A 21,496-nucleotide genomic window follows, 5' to 3' on the forward strand; every position below is an offset into this window, starting at 1 on the left:
GCAAAAGTATTTGCCAAATGAATAAACTGATGAGTATCCAATGAACATAGTCTCACAGAAAAATAAACCAATGAACTGGCAATAATTATGCCATGAGTGATCTTTTTTTTTTTCATCCCCACCCCACCGGGGTTTTCCCCCCTTGGTGTCCATATGCTTGTTCTCTACATCTGTGTCTCAACTTCTGCCCTGCAAACCAGTTCATCTGTACCATCTTTCTAGGTTCCACATACATGTGTTAATATACGATATTTGTTTTTCTCTTTCTGACTTACTTCACTCTGTATGACAGTCTCTAGATCCATCCACATCTCAACAAATGACCCAATTTCGTTCCTTTTTAAGGTTGAGTAATATTCCATTGTATATATGTACCACATCTTCTTTATCCATTCATCTGTCGATGGGCATGTAGGTTGCTTCCATGACCTGTCTATTGTAAATACTGCTGCAATGAACATTGGGGTGCATGTGTCTTTTTAAATTATGGTTTTCTCTGGGTATATGCCCAGTAGTGGGATTGCTGGATCATGTGGTAATTCTATTTTTAGTTTTTTAAGGAAACTCCGTAGTGTTCTCCATAGTGGCTGTATCAATTTACATTCCCACCAACAATGTAAGAGGGTTCCTTTTCTCCACACCCTCTCCAGTATTTGTAGATTTTCTGATGATGCCCATTCTAACTGGTGTGAGGTGATACCTCATTGTAGTTTTGATTTGCATTTCCTCTAATAATTAGTGATGCTGAGCAGCTTTTCATGTGCTTCTTGGCCATCTGTATATCTTCTTTGGAAAAATGTCTGTAGGAAGATTGCTGCGATTTGTCATATGTGGCCTTTATTATGTTGAGGTAACTTCCCTCTATGCCCACTTTATGCAGAGTTTTTATCATAAATTGGTGTTGAATTTTGTCAAAAGCTTTTTCTGCATCTATTGAGATGATCATATGGTTTTTATTCTTCTGTTTGTTAATATGGTGTATCACATTGATTGATTTGCAAATATTGAAGAATCCTTGCATCCCTGGGATAAATCCCACTTGATCATGGTATATGAACTTTCAGTCTGTATGTGTCCCTCGGTCTGAAGTGAGTCTCTTGTAGACAGCATATATATGGGTCTTGTTTTTGTATCCATTCAGCAAGCCTGTGTCTTTTGGTTGGAACATTTAATCCATTTATGTTTAAGGTAATTATCGATATGTATGTTCCTATGACCATTTTCTTAATTGTTTTGGGTTTGTTTTTGTAGATCCTTTTCTTCTTTTGTGATTCCCACTTAGAGAAGTTGCTTTAGCATTTGTTGTTGAGCTGGTTTGGTGGTGCTGAATTCTCTTAGCTTTTGCTTGTCTGTAAAGCTTTTGATTTCTCCAGCGAATCTGAATGAGATCCTTGCTGGATAGAGTAATCTTGTTTGTAGGTTCTTCCCTTTCACGCTTTAAGTATATCATGCCACTCCCTTCTGTCTTGTAGAGTTTCTGCTGAGAAATCATCTGTTAACCTTATGGGAGTTCCCTTTTATGTTATTTGTTGCTTTTCCCTTGCTGCTTTCAATAATTTTTCTTTGTCTTTAATTTTTGCCTATTTGATTGCTGTGTGTCTTGGCATGTTTCTCCTTGGGTTTATCCTGTATGGGATTCACCGCGCTTCCTGAACTTGGGTGGCTATTTCCTTTCCCACGTTAGGGAAGTTTTTGACTATAATCTCTTCATATATTTTCTCTGGTCCTTTCTCTCTCTCTTCTCTTTCTAGGACCCCTACAATGCGAATGTTGTTGTGTTTAATGTTGTCCCAGAGGTCTCTTAGGTTTCTTCATTTTTTTTCTTTTTTCTTTATCCTGTTCCGCAGTAGTGAAGTCCACCATTCTGTCTTCCAGGTCACTTATCCGTTCTTCTGCCTAAATTATTCTGCTATTGATTCCTTGTAGTGTTTTCATTTCAGTTATTGTATTGTTCATCTCTGTTTGTTTGTTCTTTAATTCTTCTAGGTCTTTGTTAAACATTTCTTGCATCTTCTTGATCCTTGCCTCCATTCTTTTTCTGAGGTCCTGGATCATCTTCACTATCATTATTCTGAATTCTTTTTCTGGAAGGTTGCCTTTCTCTACTTCATTTAGTTGTTCTGGGGTTTCATCTTGTTCCTTCATCTGGTACATAGCCCTCTGCCTTTTCATCTTGTCTTTCTTTCTGTGAATGTGGTTTTTTTCCCACAGGCTGCAGGATTGTGCCATGAGTGATCTTTTAGGGCCAATCTAGTGACCCTCACATTAATTCAGGAAGTGAATAGTTAAGAGAGAATTTTGCAACTATCACAAGGTAGTTAGATTTTAAAAAAATGAAATCTTGCCATTTGCAGCAACATGGATGAACCTGGAGAGCGTTATGCTAATAACGCTAATAATGCATTATTAGCATATGCTAATAATATGCTAATAAACTTATGAAATAAGTTTGCCAGAGAAACACCAATACTGTATGTTATCATTTTTATGACAACATCTAAAAAACAAAACAAACAAATAAATAAAATGAAACAGAAATAGGCTCACAGATACAGAGAACAAAATAGTGGTTGCCAGAAGAGAGAGGGGGTAGAGGGAGGGGTGATAAAATAGGTGAAGGGGATTAAGAGGAACAAACTACTAGTTATAAAATAGATGAGTCACAAGGTTGTAATGTACAGCACAGGAAATATAGCCAATATTTTATCATAACTTTGGTGTGTAATCTATCAAAATATTGAATCACTATGTTGTATACCTGAAACTAATATAATATTGTAAGTCAACTGTACTTCAATTAAAAAAATGTAGTTAGGAATTTTCTTCTTATATTAATTAATTTAAAGTTTGCTGTATCAATTAACAGGACAGGTAATTGGCTTTGGTGTTAAGGAAGGAATGACTGTGTTTCTACCCGAAATCTGTCAGGCTACAATAAGTTCACTAGCTGGTATGAAACAGAAATCTGAACGGAAGTAAACCGTGTCCAGGACTTCCCTGGTGTCCAGTGGTTAGCACTCAGTGCTTTCACTGCGGTGGCCTGGGTTCAGTCCCTGGTTGGGGACCTAAGTTTTGCAAGCTGCACAGTGCAGCCAAAAAAAAAAAAAAGCACACCATGTCCTTGCCGTATTACCCAGGGCACATCAGGTGGTTGCCAGGACTTCCCTGGGGGTTCATGCACACTCCTAGAGAACAGGGAACCTCGTTCCAATAGGACTGACTCAGTGACAATGCTGGGGTGTGGGTCAACCAAAAGATGATCCCAAAGCCTTTCCAGGAGCCCAAAAACCAAACCAGGAACATGATAGGTGTAGAAGGTGACATGCGAAGTCTGGAAGACTCCAGGGCAGGCTGGGGCAGGTTCCAATTAAACCATGCCCCATTGCAAGGACTTCTGTGCCACTCTGAAAGGCCACAAGTCTTCTTTTTAAAGATGAAGAAGGATAAACAGATAACTCCGACTCTAGATTTCTTTATTTGGTTTTCATATTAAAGTTGGGAGTTTTGCATTTGAAGTCAGTCATTTGAAAGAGAGACAAGAGGTAACCACTGCAACTAACCAGCTTTTGTGTTCTGCAGAAGAGACTGAGGACTTGTCTCTGGAAGAACTGCCTACTCCCTGCTTTGTGTTGCCTCCTGCCTTTGCAGTCTTCTGTCCTCATACCCAGAGCGCTTACCTGACTGATACTTTTGTTGTTGTTGTTAACATTGGTATTTTCTGGTAACATGTTTGGTGACTTGATTGTTAGTTTTTGATAACATGGTCTTGAGAATTGAGGCAGTGTTAAGCACATAGTAGTTAAATAAATATGTAATTTATTGACTGAATAATTGTATCAGTATCAAAGTTTTGTAATACTTGGCAAATCTTAAAAGAATCAAATTTGTGACCTTTTTGATGTAATTAAAAAAAATAGTTCTATGAAATTGGGTCATTTGTAAAGATGTGGATGGACCTAGAGACTGTCATACAGAGTGAAGTAAGCCAGAAAGAGAAAAACAAATATCGTATATTAACGCATATATGCGGAATCTAGAAAAATGGTACAGATGAACCGGTTTACAAGGCAGAAATAGACACACAGATGTAGAGAACAAACATATGGACACCAAGGGGGGAAAGTGGGCCGGGACACCAAGGGGGTGGTGGGGGGCAGTGGGTGGATTAAAAAAGAAAAAGGAAAAATGGTTCTACTTGGTCGTTCTATTTCTGTACTTTAAGCTGTATATTTCTTTCATTTCATTCACATTTGAACATCTGTGAAATTCTGATGCAACTTACAATTGGTGGTTTTCATAATATTATTGGCAGTAGTTTTCTTTACTAGTGATTTGCAAAATAATGAATGATGAATCTAAAAAGGAATGTATTTCTTAGATTCGGTAAACTATAAAAATAATATATAAACTCATCTTAATAATGCATGTGCTGCCATATGCTCAAGACAGAATAATGGAAAAATGGGAAGAGCATGGATCTTATGTCACAGGAATTTTATTGTGAATCCTGGCTTTGCCTTTTTCAAAAATCTGAGCAAAGAGTTTGCCCTGACATTAATCTTTGAGTTGCAGTGCTCTCATCTGTGCGATGGGAGTAATGCATGCATGTTAGGGTTCTGTGCTAAATATATATTCAAGGAGCAAATTCAGCAAATTCTTCCTTTGTTCTCTCAACCTCCTCCACCAGCTTGTTTGTGCTTTAGAACATCCCTGTCAGGTAGGAGCAGGTAACTTCCATTTAACTGGTTCAGAGACACAGGCTTAGCAGCATGAGTGAGTTAAAAGAAAGACCTCCCTGGAGCCTTTAATTTCCCACTATCCCACAGTGCTCCATCAGACTTCTCACAGGTGACTATCCACATAGGTGAGAGCTTAGCTACTTTCTTGATAAATTTCCTTAGACAGCCTGTGTAACAGTTTTACACAATACCTTAATAACAATATCACACACTACTTCCTTTTTGGAAAGGATTTTACCTCTTGCCCTCATCCTGTAAACAAGGATGGGCCTCTATTTAAAGAAGAGGAAAAGGAAGAGGGAAAAGGATATTATATCACCTGGCCGAGCAATTTTTGAGCCAGATGTTTTCCTCATCTCATTGTTCACAGAAAATTGGTTCAAGATGGTATAAACCACATATGCAAAAATTCTGATTCATAAATCAATTCACAGTATTCTTTTGTTTGGATAGAGCAAACCTATGAGGATAGATTGAAATTAAAGATCAGTAATAGAACCTCAGGGCTTGGTGCAAAACCCAAAGCAAGTTATCAGGACTGTACTATGATAGACCAATAGACTAATAGCCAATGGATATTAGACCTTCAGGCCTTAAAGATCCAGGGTGGAATCACTGGTAGGTGCTGTGGAAATTGCTTTTATATTTTCTCAGTTTGGTCTGAAAATTTTCAATTATAAGATTTTTTTTTAGCCTCAGCATTTCCTTTTCTATTTGGTAATCACATTTTTAATTACACTGCAAATGGATCAAATAACAAGGAAATTGACTTAGTTCAGTAATCAAATGTTACCAAACCAAAATGAAAAGAATGTTGTGAGTGCCTTTTGTTTGAAATTGCAGTCAAGTTTCTGACTGAGCCTAGCCTGCTTCCAGACTCTACCAAGGGCTAGCTCTGTGACTTGGGACACAGCTCGGATACATCTTAAACCTTTAGTGCCCCTGTGTATAAGATGGCAGATTAAGAGAGAACATTTTTTTTTTTTTTTTTTTTTTTTTGGGAAAAAAAATGTGTGTGTGTGTGCGCGGTACGCGGGCCTCTCAGTGTTGTGGCCTCTCTCGTTGCGGAGCACAGGCTCCGGACGCGCAGGCTCAGCGGCCATGGCTCACGGGCCCAGCCGCTCCGCGGCATGTGGGATCTTCCCGGACCGGGGCACGAACCCGCGTCCCCTGCATCGGCAGGCGGACTGTCAACCACTGCGCCACCAGGGAAGCCCAAGAGAGAACATATTTGAAAGGGCCTAACAAGTACCTGAAACTTGATAGTTGCTCAGAAAAGTCACCTTTCCCATCTTTCTTCTTCTCTTCCTTTTTAATCCCTCACTCTTGATTGAAAACTTTCATCGTCTGAAACAGTTTTGAAGTTTAATGGATCTAAGTGGACTCCCATTGTGGAAGTTGAGCATCCTTGAGAAATGGGTAAATGCTGCTACTCACCAATGAGGCAGGCACAGAAAAACCCTTTGGGTAACCAGGGGAGAGCAGGAGAGCTGGCTAGAGACCCAAAACTTTCCCTCACCTCCCAGCTGCCACCAGGTACTTCATAATCGCATGTTGCCCGAGGCCTTCCTTCTGTGGGGACATGTCAGAGCTGTCCTCTAAACAACTTTGTTTTTAACCATTTGTATCTAACATCTAGTCTCCATTCATCTAGATTAGAACCCATAGGGTAATTTGGGATCCCTTCCTCTTCCATTCCCACTTCCACGTATCCACCGGTTCCTGATTCTACTGCTGCAGTATCTGTGCATTGCCACTGCTATAGGTGGCACGGGTTAAGAAAGAAGATGAAGAACAGATAGGTCTGCCACTGCTGTAATACTACAGCACCCTCCTAACTGATAAGCTCTACTATAATGACCTAGTGGATCTCTCTCTCCATCTTTTTCCTCCCATCCCTGCTATTTACAGCTACCATAATGTTCTTCCTTCTAGTATAGGTGATTTCGATACTCTCTCAGTAAACTTTGATTAATCCCCACTGCCTGTGGGATATAGACTAACTAGTTACAAGGTACTGGAAGTCCCTAAACATCTGGTGGGATTTATATATTTTTATGTTTAATCTTCCTATCCCGTCTCCCTTTTCCCATTTGCATTCTTCACAGCACTTGGGCTGTGAACACACCTTGACTTTGTACAAGCAGTCATCCAGGACCTGTGCCTTTGCCTCTTTTGTTCTATCTCCTTGTAAAAAGCCATGTTTTAACCCACCCTAATTCAAGACCTAATGGGTTGTTATTACTTGATGTGTGTTTAATACTATTTTCTTTGATTGTAAAATAATCAATGTTTAATACAGAAAGCTTGGGGGGAAATGTGCACATTAATTGTGCCATCTTCTTTGAACCCTTAATAGATCTTGGAATTATTTACCTCCTGTGAGTTGTTCCCTTAGCATTTGGGTATGCTTTATTTTTGCATTTACTATACAGTACACATTTGTCCATCCTAGCTAAAAATGAACTCCTGGGGGCTGGGTTGTGTCTGACTTATTTATACCTCTCTTAGGTTATCTATTTGAAGGCAGCCAGTGTCTATGCAGTATAACCCCACATGTGACTTTAGTGGTGAAACCATGGGCTGTTGGAGAATTATATTTCTTTTAGAGGCAGGCCTGCTAGTCGTCTTCAAAGTTCCCCACAGGCCATTGCTGGTGTCTACTACCTGCTCTTGGGACATTTGAGGAGTCTCTGTTGGGCTCATTTTGTGCCTCTAGTTCACATGGAGGTGGTAGAATGTCTGCTCTGGACTAAAACCTTTGAAAAAGTCTTTTTAAGTGTTTGATGGTACCTCTATCAAGTTTCTTTTTATTATCCTCTAATATATGAATGCTTATAACAGGCTGCATGGCAGTCTCTCTTGAAAGAAGACAAATCCTAGAGGGCGTTAACCATTTCGCTTTGTTTTCTCTAAGTGTTTACTTGTTCACCACAGCTTTATTTTGATGATCTTTGCAAGTATTACTTTTTTTTTTTTTTTTTTTTTTTTTTGCGGTATGCGGGCCTCTCATGTTGTGGCCTCTCCTGTTGCGGAGCACAGGCTCCGGACGCGCAGGCTCAGCGGTGATGGCTCACAGGCCTAGCCGCTCCGCGGCATGTAGGATCTTCCCGGACCGGGGCACGAACCTGTGTCCCCTGCATCAGCAGGCGGACTCTCAACCACTGCGCCACCAGGGAAGCCCCCCAAGTATTACTTTTGAGAGGGGCAGACTGGCAGTAAGGAGAATTCTGATACATGTCTCATTTTTGTTACCAAAGTGTGACTCTGTTGCCTCAACTTGAATGCTTGATAACTTAACAGTGGTAGAAATTTCAAGAACATCAGAGAGTGTGATTTAAACTCAAGTCTTGAAAGGTTATATTCAGCTTCTGGAAAAAAAAATTCTGTTTAAGAGGAAGAGGCAGTGTGATATAGGGTGTGTTAGAAAGAATAACCTACCTTTGTCACACTCTCTTCCTGCTTTTCTTCTGGCATGCCAATTTGTGGTAAAAGCTGTTTTTCATGAATATATGCAGTCTACAGTGTTTGTGGGCATTTGATGTATATGTAAAATGTATTGTGACATACTTGGAAGGATGATGACTGGAGGGAATTTTATTATATTTATTGTTACTTATTAATCCATACCTGCAGGAATGTGACACATCTAATATTAAACATATAATTTCACTATCGGGAAAGAAAGAATAAGTATCTTACATACTTTTAAAGAAAAATACATAAATGAAATATAGTTAGCAGGAAGACAGGTTGATGATGGAAAATAATGTATTTTCTACTTTATGTAGTGGAATTCCAATGTTTTCACTATTTGAATTGTAGAGAACCTTCTGGATTTTGGGGGGTGGGCAGGTGGGATAGAAATTTTAAAGACATTATTTAGGAGTGATTCACAAGAACCAGATGTCAGTTCTTACAATCGACGTTTTGATTGAGCCGGGAACTGTGTGTTGAGGCAGTGTCTGAACTTGAGCAGTTTATACTGTAAGAAAGTGTATATTCTGGTGGCAGGATATGGCGTTTTCCTCAATTGTTAGAGCCCTGAGTCTGTAATCATCTGCCTGACAGCTTTTGCCTAACCTTTTGTTCCATAGCAGCTGTTTTTATAACAGAAGTAGTTTGTAGTAGCTATATATAACCTCTGGACAACCTCGACACTGTAATTTTGAGTCTGTTTTAAAATTTCAGAAAGCCCAAATCCCCATGATTATAGCTATGTTCTTTGAGCCTTTGTAACAAGTCAGCTAGCCAAATTATTAAATAGAATGAAGGCAAATAACTCTCTTAGATATTTTCAGAGCATGTTTCAGGTGCACAAACCATTTGGGGCTAGGATATTATGTGAGTAGCGCTTTCTCAATTAGCATTTGGATGAAAATCATTTATAGTAATGTCTAGAGCAATGGTTCTTCATCTTTTTTGAAGGCATATTGAGAATTCTGGAGGCATATGGACTCTGGTTCCAAAAAAAAAAAATCAGTGTACTACAGTTGTTTTAAATAATTTACTTATTTCATTGGAAATTTATTCTTTCACAGTGAAATAAATTTCCAATGAAATAAGCAAATTATAACCAACAAAGAAAATTCATTAAACCCGATGCAGTCAGTATATTATACCATAATTTTGCAGAGACGGAATGCCTTATTTCAATGATTCTAGATTGCATTAAGTATAAAACAAATCAAGTTAATAGTTTTTTCTCTTTTTTTTGAGAATAAATGTCTTGTTACCATATAAAAAGTCTGATTTCAAGGTAATACTAATTTTAAAAATGTTAAAATCTGTTTCTTAAAATTGAGGGAATATGGTCTAAACTTTTTTTAACCAGGAACTATGACTCACTTATTTGAAAATAAAATTAATGGTTATTTCCAAAAAGCAAAAACAAAATCGCAACTGGTCAAACAAGAAACAAAGCAAATTCTTCCCAAAATAAATTTTAATGAAAAGGCTGCTTTTCTACAAAGTAATGCACATAATTTCTTTTATATATAATTCCTTTGATTTTACTTTGATAACAATTCCTGAAAACTCTGGTTCTCAAAGGCATGTGGTAGCAGCATAGAAAATTAGAATTCATATAACTTGCTTTGCTGGGCACAGGCCTGTGTCAAGACAGGCCTATCAAGAATCCTCTGAGACCCTGAGTTGGAGTCGTGTTAGGAAGTCGAGAATTGTTAACTCTCTGATTCATCTGAGTAGAAGTAACTTGAAAAAGAGTTCTCCTGAGATTTTTGCTTGTAGAGAAATTGAGAAGTTGCTGTCCTCTATATCAGCATTCAGTTATGGCATTCAAAAATTTGTCTAGTATTTCAATTTCTGACTCTGTGGATGTGGTGGCTACTTGTCCAAAACAGCTCTGCTTGTTCTACAGCTTTAAAAATGAAAATATCTGCTCATTCCACTGACCAGAAGTAATTACTTTTAAATGAGCCAAACTCCCTGATTAAATTCCTCTATGAGATTATCTTGAGGGTTTTCCTTTTCTCTTAAAACAAAACAAAACAAAGAAAAACTTCCCCATGAAATACAGTCAAACATGTCTAGACATTGTGTGGAAAACTAGTGAAGCCCTGTGTAATCTAAAGGATGGTAATATTTTTCTGTTCTTTCTTGACACCCCCTTTTGAAAAGTTAGTGGGCAATGTCCACGCTCTGGTGATGTGGACAATTTACATGGTTCTAGAATAGTTTTTGCCACCATTGTGTGCACATGTAGAGAGCAGTAATCCATATTGACATATGAATCTAATTTCTTCACCCCAGAAAGCAAAACCAGGGGTGTTGCCCAACGTTCTATGTGCTCCTTCTGTAAACTGATCAATAGGACATTTTTTTCCAGTAAAATTATGCTTTACCATTTTTGGAGATATTTCTAACCTTAGAAATTTCCCAAAGGGCTTACAAAATAGAAGATTCTTCTTTGATAGCATCTGTCTGTGCAGTTTTAGCAAGTATTTTGGTTAATAAAGAGAATATAACTACTCCAGGACCTACTCTAAAACTTTAAGAAATAAAATTGAAACTTAATAATTTTAGTTAAAATAAAAACTAAAACTTCAATAGAACTATAGTGCTTTCCTTAGATATTCAGCTTCCCTAAGTCTCCCCCAATCATTAGGACTTCTTTTACTTGATAAGGAGATAAACATTCTTTGTAATCTACTTCAGGACAAGGCTTTTGTACTGGGGCAAGTCTAAGTACTGCTATACTTCTAGATATTTCAAATTGAGTCTTGTTAATAAGCAAAATACTACCTTTTCAGAGTGTACCTACCTACCTCCAGAACACACTTCACTCTTCTTGACTTGGTGCTCCCAAATGCAAGTGTTTGCAACACGGGTCCCATTGTATTCAGCAATGAAGAGAAAACCAAAGGAAAGTTTAGGGTCATTGCTTTTACTTATCGTGGCTAATTTCCAGTTGAGGCTAGTTTTGACGTGAGGTGGATTCACCATGAAGCTAAATGAAGTGAAACCTCCAGTCTTGCCCTTGCAAACCCCCTTCCAAAGCCCCGTGTCTAAGAAATTCTATAACTTTAGGGCCTATAAACCTAGATCTGTCTTTGCCTTAAAAAAAATTATTTAATTAAAAGATAAAGGATGTTTATGATCATAACGGCCAGAGGACTTTCATTTCTATCAGCGGAAACAATTTTAGATATGATAGCATAATGATGATGACCTTGTACAGTAGGATGTACACTGTGTCACAGTCCTCTAGTAATTTGACATAAAAAAGAAGTTTCGGGCTTCCCTGGTGGCGCAGTGGTTGACAGTCTGCCTGCCGAAGCAGGGGACATGGGTTCGTGCCCCGGTCCGGGAAGATCCCACATGCCGAGGAGTGCCTGGGCCCGTGAGCCATGGCCGCTGAGCCTGCGCGTCCGGAGCGTGTGCTCCGCAACGGAAGAGGCCACACACTGAGAGGCCTGCGTACCGCAAAAAAAAAAAAAAAGTTTCAAAGTACCGGGAAATAACTAATATGTTTGAGTCTGCCTGAATGTTCATCTCCACAGCATTGCATTTACATCAGTATTCCATTTGGTTAAAACACTTCATATGTGCTGTAGATGATTTTACCTGCTTAATTATCCATGTGGAGTTTTTCCATAAACAAAATAGAGTCAGTTCCAGGACACCTGTGACCTTTACAGTGTTTAAGCCCTCAGGCTCAATGGTCATATAAACTCAGGTTTACATGTCCTAGTTCTGCCCCCTACTAGTGGGGTGACCTCACATTTCTCATCTCTAAAGTGGGCGGAATTCTAATATTTATCTCTCAGCCTTGTGACAATTAAATCAGAGACTGTGTGTACTACCTCTAGCAAAGAGCAAGCATTTGAAGGTTAGGTGGTATTATTTATTGGTAGTAAACTCTTAACTGTAGGATCTTTTCCACATGTTTGCCAAGAAGCCTAAATTAGCCTCTGGCAATAGCAGTTAGAAATCATTCCAGGCATGGCTAGTATTTTCTCCCTGGAGGAATAGTTAAGAAAATAACTTTGAGAATAACGCAGAAATTTTTAGACCTGTCCAGAGAGAGGGAAAAGGCTTTTTCCTTGTTGCTCCAGAGACAGAATTAGTAATAATGGAGGCAATTTCCAAGGCAGTAAGTTTACATTCTGTGTACAGAATAATTCTCCATCACAGCTCCTTAGTACAGAATTGACTCCCTTGCAAGCTCACAAAATTATTCCTACAAAAGCTTGATATCACATCAGGTAGGAGGTATTAGAACATGCCCTCTTCATTAGTTAATGCTGTATGAATCTAGGTTTTATCACCTATGTAAAACTTTAACTTCACAGTTGATGATTAAGTTATCCAAGCTCTTGTTATATTATTGTAAGTTGAGTTTAGCCAGATTGAAAGGTCAGTTTTCACATTGCACTGTGTCCCTATACAGGCTTCCAATGATCTTACAGTGTTTGAGTATAAACATTCGCCTTAGTTAATTCCATTTAAAGTGACAGAAACCAATTAAGAAAATATTAGATAAATATGTTCGTCTGTTGCAGTTTTGGTACCCTGCAAATGTAATTCCATGCTACTAAGTAGGCTCCTAAATCAAAATATGAAAACTAGTTAATACATTCTGTGATACTACTAGCTCTGAGGCTAAGAATTTTTTTTTTCATTACTTTTGAACATGGCTGTCAAATTACCTGAGGCTGCAGTGCTATCTCCACCCTATTTTTAACAACGGATTTGGGTATGTAAATTACAGCTTCCTTTTTCCTCCCTAGGTCATCCAGTTAGTCCCATTTGAAGGGAATGAATGAAATGAATGTTTACACTGTCTTGATGTTGTTAATTACTTTGTGAGACATTTCATAACAGGAAAGTCTTTGGCATGCAGTGAGTGGCTTGGAATATTAACATCTTCAAGGACATTAGGTTTTCAGTGTTTGTTTAAAGTGGTTGCAGAAGAGAGTAAAATAATACCTTTTTTTTGTTTTTTTCATAAAATGTATCTCTATGAGGAAGGGTATGAGGGACAGACTAGCAAATTCTTGGTAGGGTTTTAGGTTTGAAACAGGAGTAGCCTTTCAAGAAAGCATTTAAAAAAATAAATTTATATATTTTATTTATTTTTGGCTGCATTGGGTTTTCGTCACTGTGCGTGGGCTTTCTCTAGTTGCAGTGAGTGGGGGCTGCTCTTCATTGCGGTGCACAGGCTTCTCATTGCAGTGGCTTCTCTTGTTGTGAAGTGCAGGCTCTAGGCGCGCGGGCTTCAGTAGTTGTGGCTTGTGGGCTCAGTAGTTGTGGCTCGCGGGCTCTAGAGCGCAGGCTCAGTAGTTGTGGCGCACAGACTTAGTTGCACCGCGGCATGTGGGATCCTTCCGGACCAGGGCTCGAACCCGTGTCCCCTGCATTGGCAGGCAGACTCTTAACCTCTGCGCCACCAGGGAAGCCCTTCAAGAAAGCATTTTGGTAGTAAGGTTTGCGTCCGTGATGGTCATAAGAAAATTCTGAAAGTGGTTTTTCATCTATTGAATACTTGAGCCTATATTTGAAGCTAACTACACCAGGGTACAAGCCTGCCAGCTGTCTCCCTGTGACAGGCAACATTCTTAGACCAGTAACAACTGGGCTTATTAGGAGGAAAGGAAGAGGAGTCCAGAGGATTTCCATGTACCTGAAAGTTAAATTAGCAGGATTCAAATTTTATGTACCAAGCTATGTAAATCAATTTGTGCCACATTTTATTTTATGCCTCACAAAAATTAAAAAGCTTGGCTACTATGAACCCAAATATTACTTTGAGCTAGTAAAATAGTTTCATTTTGATTTACACATTGTGATTTATTATTAAACAAATGGAGAGACTATAGTCAGGCAAAGATATAACTTAATCATCATCTTGGTTAAGACTGGACAAAAGCTCCCTGTATCATAAATTGTCTCATGAGAGCTGGCAGCGCTCATGGCTGTCAACGGGCATGTGTGACACTGACTGAGGATATAGCAAAGGAAGAAGGAAAAATAGAAAAATAAAGAAGGTAAAAAGGAAGTCCAGGGAAGTAAGGGAAAGGATGGTGTGGGATGGAGAGAAAAACAGAGAGTAAAGAGTTTTTAAAAGCTAGAGTGTATGGCCTACCAGTAATTGTAGAAGGTAGTGATTCTTGGTTTTGTTTTGTTTTTTTAAATCTCAGAGCAGCTACGTAAAAAAGAAGGGTGAATGTGGGAACATTAATCATTTTTCCACATAAAGACATTAAAAAGAAATCATACACTCCAGTCAACTTACCTTTTGCCTCTCTTCCTGTGCTTCTCATCTTGCCTGAACTGGTAAACATAGCATCATAGGATCATCCTGGTATGTGGGGATCACTTGTTTAATATTACCAATTTAACTAAAAAAAATAATTACTGTACTTTCTAAGGACACATTAAATTCATTCAGTTCTTTACCAATCAGCATTCACTGAACACCCACTATGTGGAAAATAAGTTAGATGTGGAAGGCCCAGAAAGGAATGACAGGGGGACCAGAGGGAATGGTGTCTGGCAGAAGCGATGGAGAGACTTGTGTGGGTAAGGGAGCAAGAATGTTCAGTACTGTACACAAAGGTTTGGAACTGGTTCTGTTAGCAGTGGGGAACCAGTGGAAGTTTTATGGGGAGACATCAGTAGGGCTGTGCTTGGGTGTGCTAATAATGTGCCATATAACTTAGAGGAGGAGGCAAGAAAATTAGTTAAAGTGTTGTTGTAAGATTGGAGTTAAGATCGAATTACAGGGTACAGAGAGGATTTAGGTAGTGGGGACAGAAAGGAGACAATGTGTAGAGCCCAGTGGAGGTATTAGTTGATATGCAAAGGTTGACCAACTAATTGTGGAGTGGGGAGGGAGGAAGCTGTAATAAATTATTTTTTAAGAAGACTTGTAAATGGGAGTTCACAGCAGATACCAAAGAGGATTTTAAAAAAATAAATTTTTGATACCTTAAGAGTGTGTAAGTATGAATAAAATATTTATTTCTCATGATCATTTTAAATAATAAAAAAAGTACAAACAGTATGTTTATGGAATGATGACGTTGAAAACTTATTTATGAGGAAGTTTAGATACAAATACTGATAGACCGTAAAAACCAACAACAAAAACCACTTCCATTCAGGCTACTAGATATATAGAGTGTAGAATTTTTTAGAGGAGAAAGGACGGAAACATCTCATATTTTTCGTAACTTTTGCACTTGTTTCCTTATCTGCAGGACAAAGAACAGGATGGTGGTTAAAAAGAATGGAATTTAGCCTAGAATTCTGGGCAAATCTAGCTTCTGGCACAGAACAATTGTGTTATCTTAGACAAGGTACTTAATCTGCCCCTCAGCCTCACTTTCCTGCAGATGAGAATGATACTGGCGTTATAAGGTGTGTTTGTGTGCGAGAGAAACAGATGGAGGGGGGAGGGGGAGAGGAAGGAGGAAGAGGGAAGGGAGGAAGAGAGAGAGAGAGAGAGAGAGAGAGAGAGGGAGAGAGAGAGAGAGAATTCAACTGAAGGGATTGAGATAATACATGTAAAACACCTGTCACAGAGAGAGCCTGGCATATAGTAAGTGCTCAACAAGTAACAGTAAGTACTTTTTTTTTTTAATTCTCAGCAGTGCCATTTAACAGTTTTGGTAGATGGGTCTCTTTTTGGTACTGAAGGGTATTTTGTTAAAACAAAAGGTAAACTTGGCATTTGCTACGTGAAAGAAGATGGTATTCTAGGTACACATCTTTTTTATGAAGACATATTAAACAACACAACAGGTAGCCTTTCTCTTTTTTTTTTTTTTTTTAATATTTATTTATTTAGGCTGTGCCGGGTCTTCCTTGCGGAGCACGGGCTTAGTTGTGGTATGTGGGATCTTAGTTCCCTGACCAGGGATTGAACCTGGACCCCCGGCCTTGGGAGCTCGGAGTCCTAACCACTGGACCACCAGGGAGGTCCCCAGGAAGCCTTTCTTGTCACCTGTATGGCACAGTTTTGCTGGGCAGGTTGATTGGGTTTTGCTATGGTTAATTTTAACGCTGACCTTGAAGGGATTAAGAGGAGCCCTTACTCCCGTTACATGAAGTAGCAGAAATTACCAGATGGAAACAGGAATTAAGAAGGGAAAAAAAGGCTCTGCAGTAATTCATTGTTTCCTAACCAAGACGGCTTGTGCTTACAACGTTGAGAGGCGGTTGCAACGTGGCTGTTTAATCAGATCAGAATAACTTGGGGGTGGGAGCAACTAGTACCCCCGCCACCCCCCACCCCTTAACTGCAACCTTTCGGACTGGGGTTGTCCCCGGGAGGCTGCCACGCTCTGAGTCACCGGTCTCCCCCTTGGAGAGTCGGCGGCCCCGCGCCGGAGAGGCCCCGCCCCTCCCTTGTGAATCGCCGGCCTTGGTGGGAGGAGCCGGCCAATGCTAATGAGCCGAGTTGCCGGGAGAGCCAGGAACTTCTTTCCCCTCCGCTGTGTCAGGATCGCAGAAATTATGCCCCTTCTCTCACCATGAGCTGGCTCTCCAGTTCCCAGGGAGTTGTGCTCACTGCCTACCACCCCAGCGGCAAGGACCAGGCCCTGGGGGGGAACCATGGCAAGGGAGGGGAGGAAGCCACCACGAGGTAAGCCCGGGCACCTGAAAGCTAGAGAACAAAACAAAGCCCTCTTACCTGCTCCGGGGAAAAAAGTGACAGGGAAGTTAGTGTGGGGAGAAAGGAACCAAAAGCCACAGGTCGCGCTAACCTCGTGCAGCAGCAGAAATCTTCGGCTGGGGTTTTCTGTACTTTACACCTCACCTAATCCTGAAACCGCCTCTATGATGACTGGTGAAGACGGATAGGAAGGAACTGGGGCGATGGCTGTCAGGCTCCTTGCTCAGCAGGTGCATTTGCAAATGCTGAAAGATCAAATAACTATATTTGAAACACTTCCTGTGAGATGGAATTCTTGAATGGGCTCAAGGCCCAGCCACTGGAACTGCTGCTTGGGAACGGCGCCAACAAGCAGGAGGGCTGTTTGCTGTATTCTACAATCTGCTGTTGTTACAGTGTGATTCTTTCCCCCCTTCTTCTGGCTGAAAGCAAACTTCTTAGGCCGAGAGCCCAAGACACTGGCCTGGGGCAGTAGGTTTCACATTCTTTGGCGTATGTGGATTGTTTGTTGGTGGGGGAGCTTTCAGAAAGGTTTTGTCAGGAAGTAGTACTCTGCTGCTAGAGTGACCTGTGGTTAATGCTAAATCACTTTATAGGCAGACAGGGCGAATGTTCTATAGACCACTGAGGCGCAAAGAGTACCGTCTATCTGTGTACTTTGTTCTGTTTTTCCAAGCCTTCCCCCCCGCCCTTCCTTTCCTTAATGACCTTCTCACTAGCTGAACATTTTTACCTCCTGTCTTAGATAGAAATTGTAAATATTGGCCTAGAAGCTTGCAAACAGCAAATGCTAACCTAATAGGGTAGGGTACTAAATTAGTTATCAGTAAGGACATTTCCTCCTTGATGTTTAATGTGATAATAAAACTTTCTTTGTTCTTTTGTGACTTATGCTTATTATGCCTTAAGCTGGAATAATGCCTTCTTTCATTTGTTTTAAAATCCCCAGATGTGGAGGAGGGGAATAAAAATCAATGGAACGGCTGTAATCCTCTGCGCTAGATTCCCAGGCTGACCAGAATTTTTTCTCACGTTGCAATCACCATATGTATTCCATTGACTTAATTCATTTCCAAAGATAAAAGGGAATTGCGGCTTGTGCTTTGGCTGTGTTATTTTATTTTGTGTGAGAGGGTCATAAAGCGTTCTTATCCATTTTTCTGTAGCACGCTAACGAGATAGTAACCTTTGAGCAGTAAGCAGACTGCAACGCCAACCCCTTACTGTCTGTATCTTGGACTCCCCTTGACGGTCAAAATGGCCAGAATTATGCAGACTTAGCACATGCTCCAGAGACTTTACTCTGGGATGGCCTGAGGATCTGAGCTGAATTTTCGGCCTTGATTGTGAGAGTGAAAAGAACCTTAGGGACTTTGAGTCCTGACCTCTCATTTTTACCTTGAGGACTCAAACCTCAGGGATTAGGCTGCTGCAATGTCTGTTGTCGTAGGGCTTTGCCTGGGGCTGCATATTGAGATATGGAGCCTTTATCCTATGTTTGCGGTTTTGCAGCCTGTTGTGGGTGGCCTATACTTGAGTGGGTTGAGAGAACAAAAGAGAGGAACAGCTCATTCTCAACCTTGGCCAGAGCAGGATCATTCTTAACCTAGGCTAGCGCAAAATCGAGAGGGTGTAGGGTGGGCAGCTGCTCACACAGTGAGCGCACTCCACGGAGTGGTAGCGCCAGACCTGTTCCCAAGTGCCTCCCCCACTGGCTGCCATATTGCTTGCCCATACTGGCCCCAAATTCCTACCACTGAATTAGAGTCCTAGGCTGGAGAAGACGGGAGCCTTGGTTTGAGAGCTGGGGGGGAAGGAGAGAAAAGGGACAGTCCTTATTGGCTGTTACCCTTAAGCATGGAATCATTTATCAGATGAGCTTAGTGTTTCTTTGGGAGGCACCTTCTTTAGCCTGGAGAGGTTGAGATATTGCTATTGAGGCGGGAGGGGTGGTGGTGGTGGGAGGAGGGATTTGAGGGTGGGATGGGATCAGGAGCCAGCCTTTAAAGATGGTGGTGAGGGGGCTGAGCACAGGGCTTCGGCTCTGGCCCGAGGTTGTCAGCTTGTACTTGAAGCACTGGCAAGCTGCCCTGAGGTGCAAGTTTGGTGGTTGATGCCTATTTTAAAAGCTCTTCAAAAGTCAAAACCAAACCAAAACAAACAAACTGTGAAAAAGACGAAAGCTAGACTCTTGTGTTCCCGTCCACCTATTCAGCAGCTGTTGAAGGGAGCACAGAAGTCTAATTTGGCTTATTGCAAGACTTTTTCTCCTAAATAATATGCACTTTGATGAACTACTTAATCAGATGTTTAGTTCAATAAGATGAACTCATGTATATGCCATTTGAAAAGTATAAAGGATTATGTATATGATTTAGGATATTTATAGAAAGCATTTGAGTTTTAGTCCTATGTTACCAGGTCCTTTTTTTAATTGTTGTTTTGGTCTTTGGGGAAGCTGCGATAGTAGGGAATTAATATTTTTGTAAGTTATCTGTTAGTCTAAAATTCCCTCCATTCCATTTCATTATCCCTCTTTATCAGGACACATTCATTGGATACCTGATTAAGGAATTCTTCCTACTCATAGTTAGACCCTCTCAAATATTTACAGAATTCTGCTTTCAATTTGTTTTGTTATATTTCTTCTTGAAAACATTAGGATTTGAAGAAATACGCTAACATTAGTTGTTCTGACTGACTTGTGCATAGTCAAATGTTTCCAGAGGAAACCACTTTTTATGAGTAGCTATATTTATAAGACTTTATTTACTTGTTAATTTTCAAGTAGGTTTCTTAATGTTTACTTTTGCAAAGCAGTTTTTCGAAGAATACTGCGTTTTGTCTATTCTTACTGTTTTACTTTGACTTTTCCATCATTTTAAGAAAAACTATTGTTTGCTTCCTATCAGTTTTTGCTAACATTTGATAAATATTAATGTCAAATGGTATTTTTCTTATTAAACCTTTGAACTCTAGTTTCGTCTGAGATATTTTTATGTCTTCTATGAGTAACTGTATAGCATTCATCATGTAAGATCTTGTTTTGTTGACCCCGTTTGCCATTGGTGTTGGGCAAGCAGAACCAAGAGGCTTGGTTTATGTCATGATGACATAAACCCTGAAAATCTGGGCTCGGGGGCCAGCCTGCGTGGGGTCACATCCCGATTGATTCTCCCACTCATTCTCAGTGTGGCCTTGGAAGGGTTATTTAAATCTCTACCTGTAAATTGAACTTCATATTAGCTCTCACTTCACTGAGAGGATTAAGTGGAATGATCCATGTAAAGCCCATAGAACAGTGCCTGGTTTATGGCTAGCTGCTGCTTGCTTTCACACTAGATACAGAAAAGGAAAGAACTTATCGAGCTTTGTGGCATATCACATATTCTTCCTCATTTCAGAAGCATTTTCACAAATATCATTTTGTCACATGTTAAGAAACATGGGCATGATCCTTATGCTTAACTAAAAATGGCATAACTGAAAATTAACCATTATGTAAAAGTTCAGGCCTGGAAGAGGGCTGCCATCTTCTAATGTCTTTCTTTTACATGAATTTACAGCATTTAAAAAAACCTATGTACTATATCATGAATAGAGTTCTTTCTGTCTGAATTTGTGTGTTATCTGAAATTTTATATATTTTTGGTGAAGGAAGGATGGTGAAGAGTTGTTATATTGCAATTATGTCATAAGTGAACGACTGTTTCTTTTTATTTTTCCTAGCCTTATCATTGAAGGCGTGATTCCTCATTCTAATTTTGCAGGAGTTACTGACCAAATACATTTTTAACCTGTCCATATGGATAATTGTTTTCTAGATCAATCTAGTCCTCCGTGTGCTGGCATAAGAGTACTTTCTAAAAACTGATTTTTTTTTACTGTGTCATTTAGAAGCCCTATTCATAACTTTCTCTTGAATTGTTAAAAGACACACCCAGTATTCTAACTGGGCAGGTCTTACCTTTATTTAGAGTTATGGGATATTTGCCTTTTAACTGCCCTCATCTGTGAGGCATGTGATTTTTGTGGGCCTGTTTAAAGTTATCTTCATGGGACTTATATTAGGTGTATGCCTTTCAAGTATAAGGATTTATAAATCTCAAGAACCCCACCTTCTTAAAAACAAAAAAAGAAAACCTGCTGAAAACTTTCCTTGTCTTCCACGGCACACTTACTTCTTTCATCGTCTGCCTTTGTTTTTCTTTTCTAATGGGGGCTAGTGCTTATTTGAAGGTTTATGATTGCTTTTTTGGTGTTTAAGTTCTTAGTACTTGTCTTGTTTTTGAGAGTGTTGCAGCATGACGAACTCACAAAAATTGATCTTTTAACAATGCACATGATGGCTTCTGGATTGCCTGGTAATTAGGCCTAAAGAGTTTTTAATAATTGGCCCACCAAAATGAATTATTTTTTCTCTTGTTTTAAAATTCTCATTATCTGTACACCTGAGTATCATTTACAGGTTAGAAAAAGGACTCAGCAACCTAGAGGCCAAGGCCACACTTGTGTCAAGTGGAAGTCCCCTGTGCTCTATGGTCATGGATCTGTGAGGTCTCACTCCCTTCGGTGGCCTTTGTTCTCCTACATCTTCTTGATTTGAATGCTGCCC

The 21,496-nt window shown here is 39.8% G+C and overlaps 1 protein-coding gene across 3 annotated transcripts in view; it reads left to right on the forward strand.

Annotated features, from left to right (window-relative positions):
• Window positions 1-21,496, forward strand: part of ARHGAP18 (Rho GTPase activating protein 18) — a 183,615-nt gene that overhangs the window by 40,445 nt on the left and 121,674 nt on the right. For 2 of the 3 annotated variants that reach the window (XM_024759042.1, XM_024759043.1), the window contains exon 1: window positions 16,675-16,851. The exons of the other annotated variant lie outside the window; for it this stretch is intronic. In XM_024759042.1, coding sequence (XP_024614810.1) covers window positions 16,739-16,851 — 113 coding nt within the window. In that variant the 5' untranslated portion in view covers window positions 16,675-16,738. Of the gene's footprint in view, window positions 1-16,674; window positions 16,852-21,496 lie in introns of those variants that run through there. 3 annotated transcript variants of the gene reach the window in all.

This window comes from Neophocaena asiaeorientalis, unplaced genomic scaffold, assembly GCF_003031525.2.
Source record: "Neophocaena asiaeorientalis asiaeorientalis breed wild unplaced genomic scaffold, Neophocaena_asiaeorientalis_V1.1 scaffold5, whole genome shotgun sequence".
Lineage (NCBI taxonomy): Eukaryota > Metazoa > Chordata > Mammalia > Artiodactyla > Phocoenidae > Neophocaena > Neophocaena asiaeorientalis.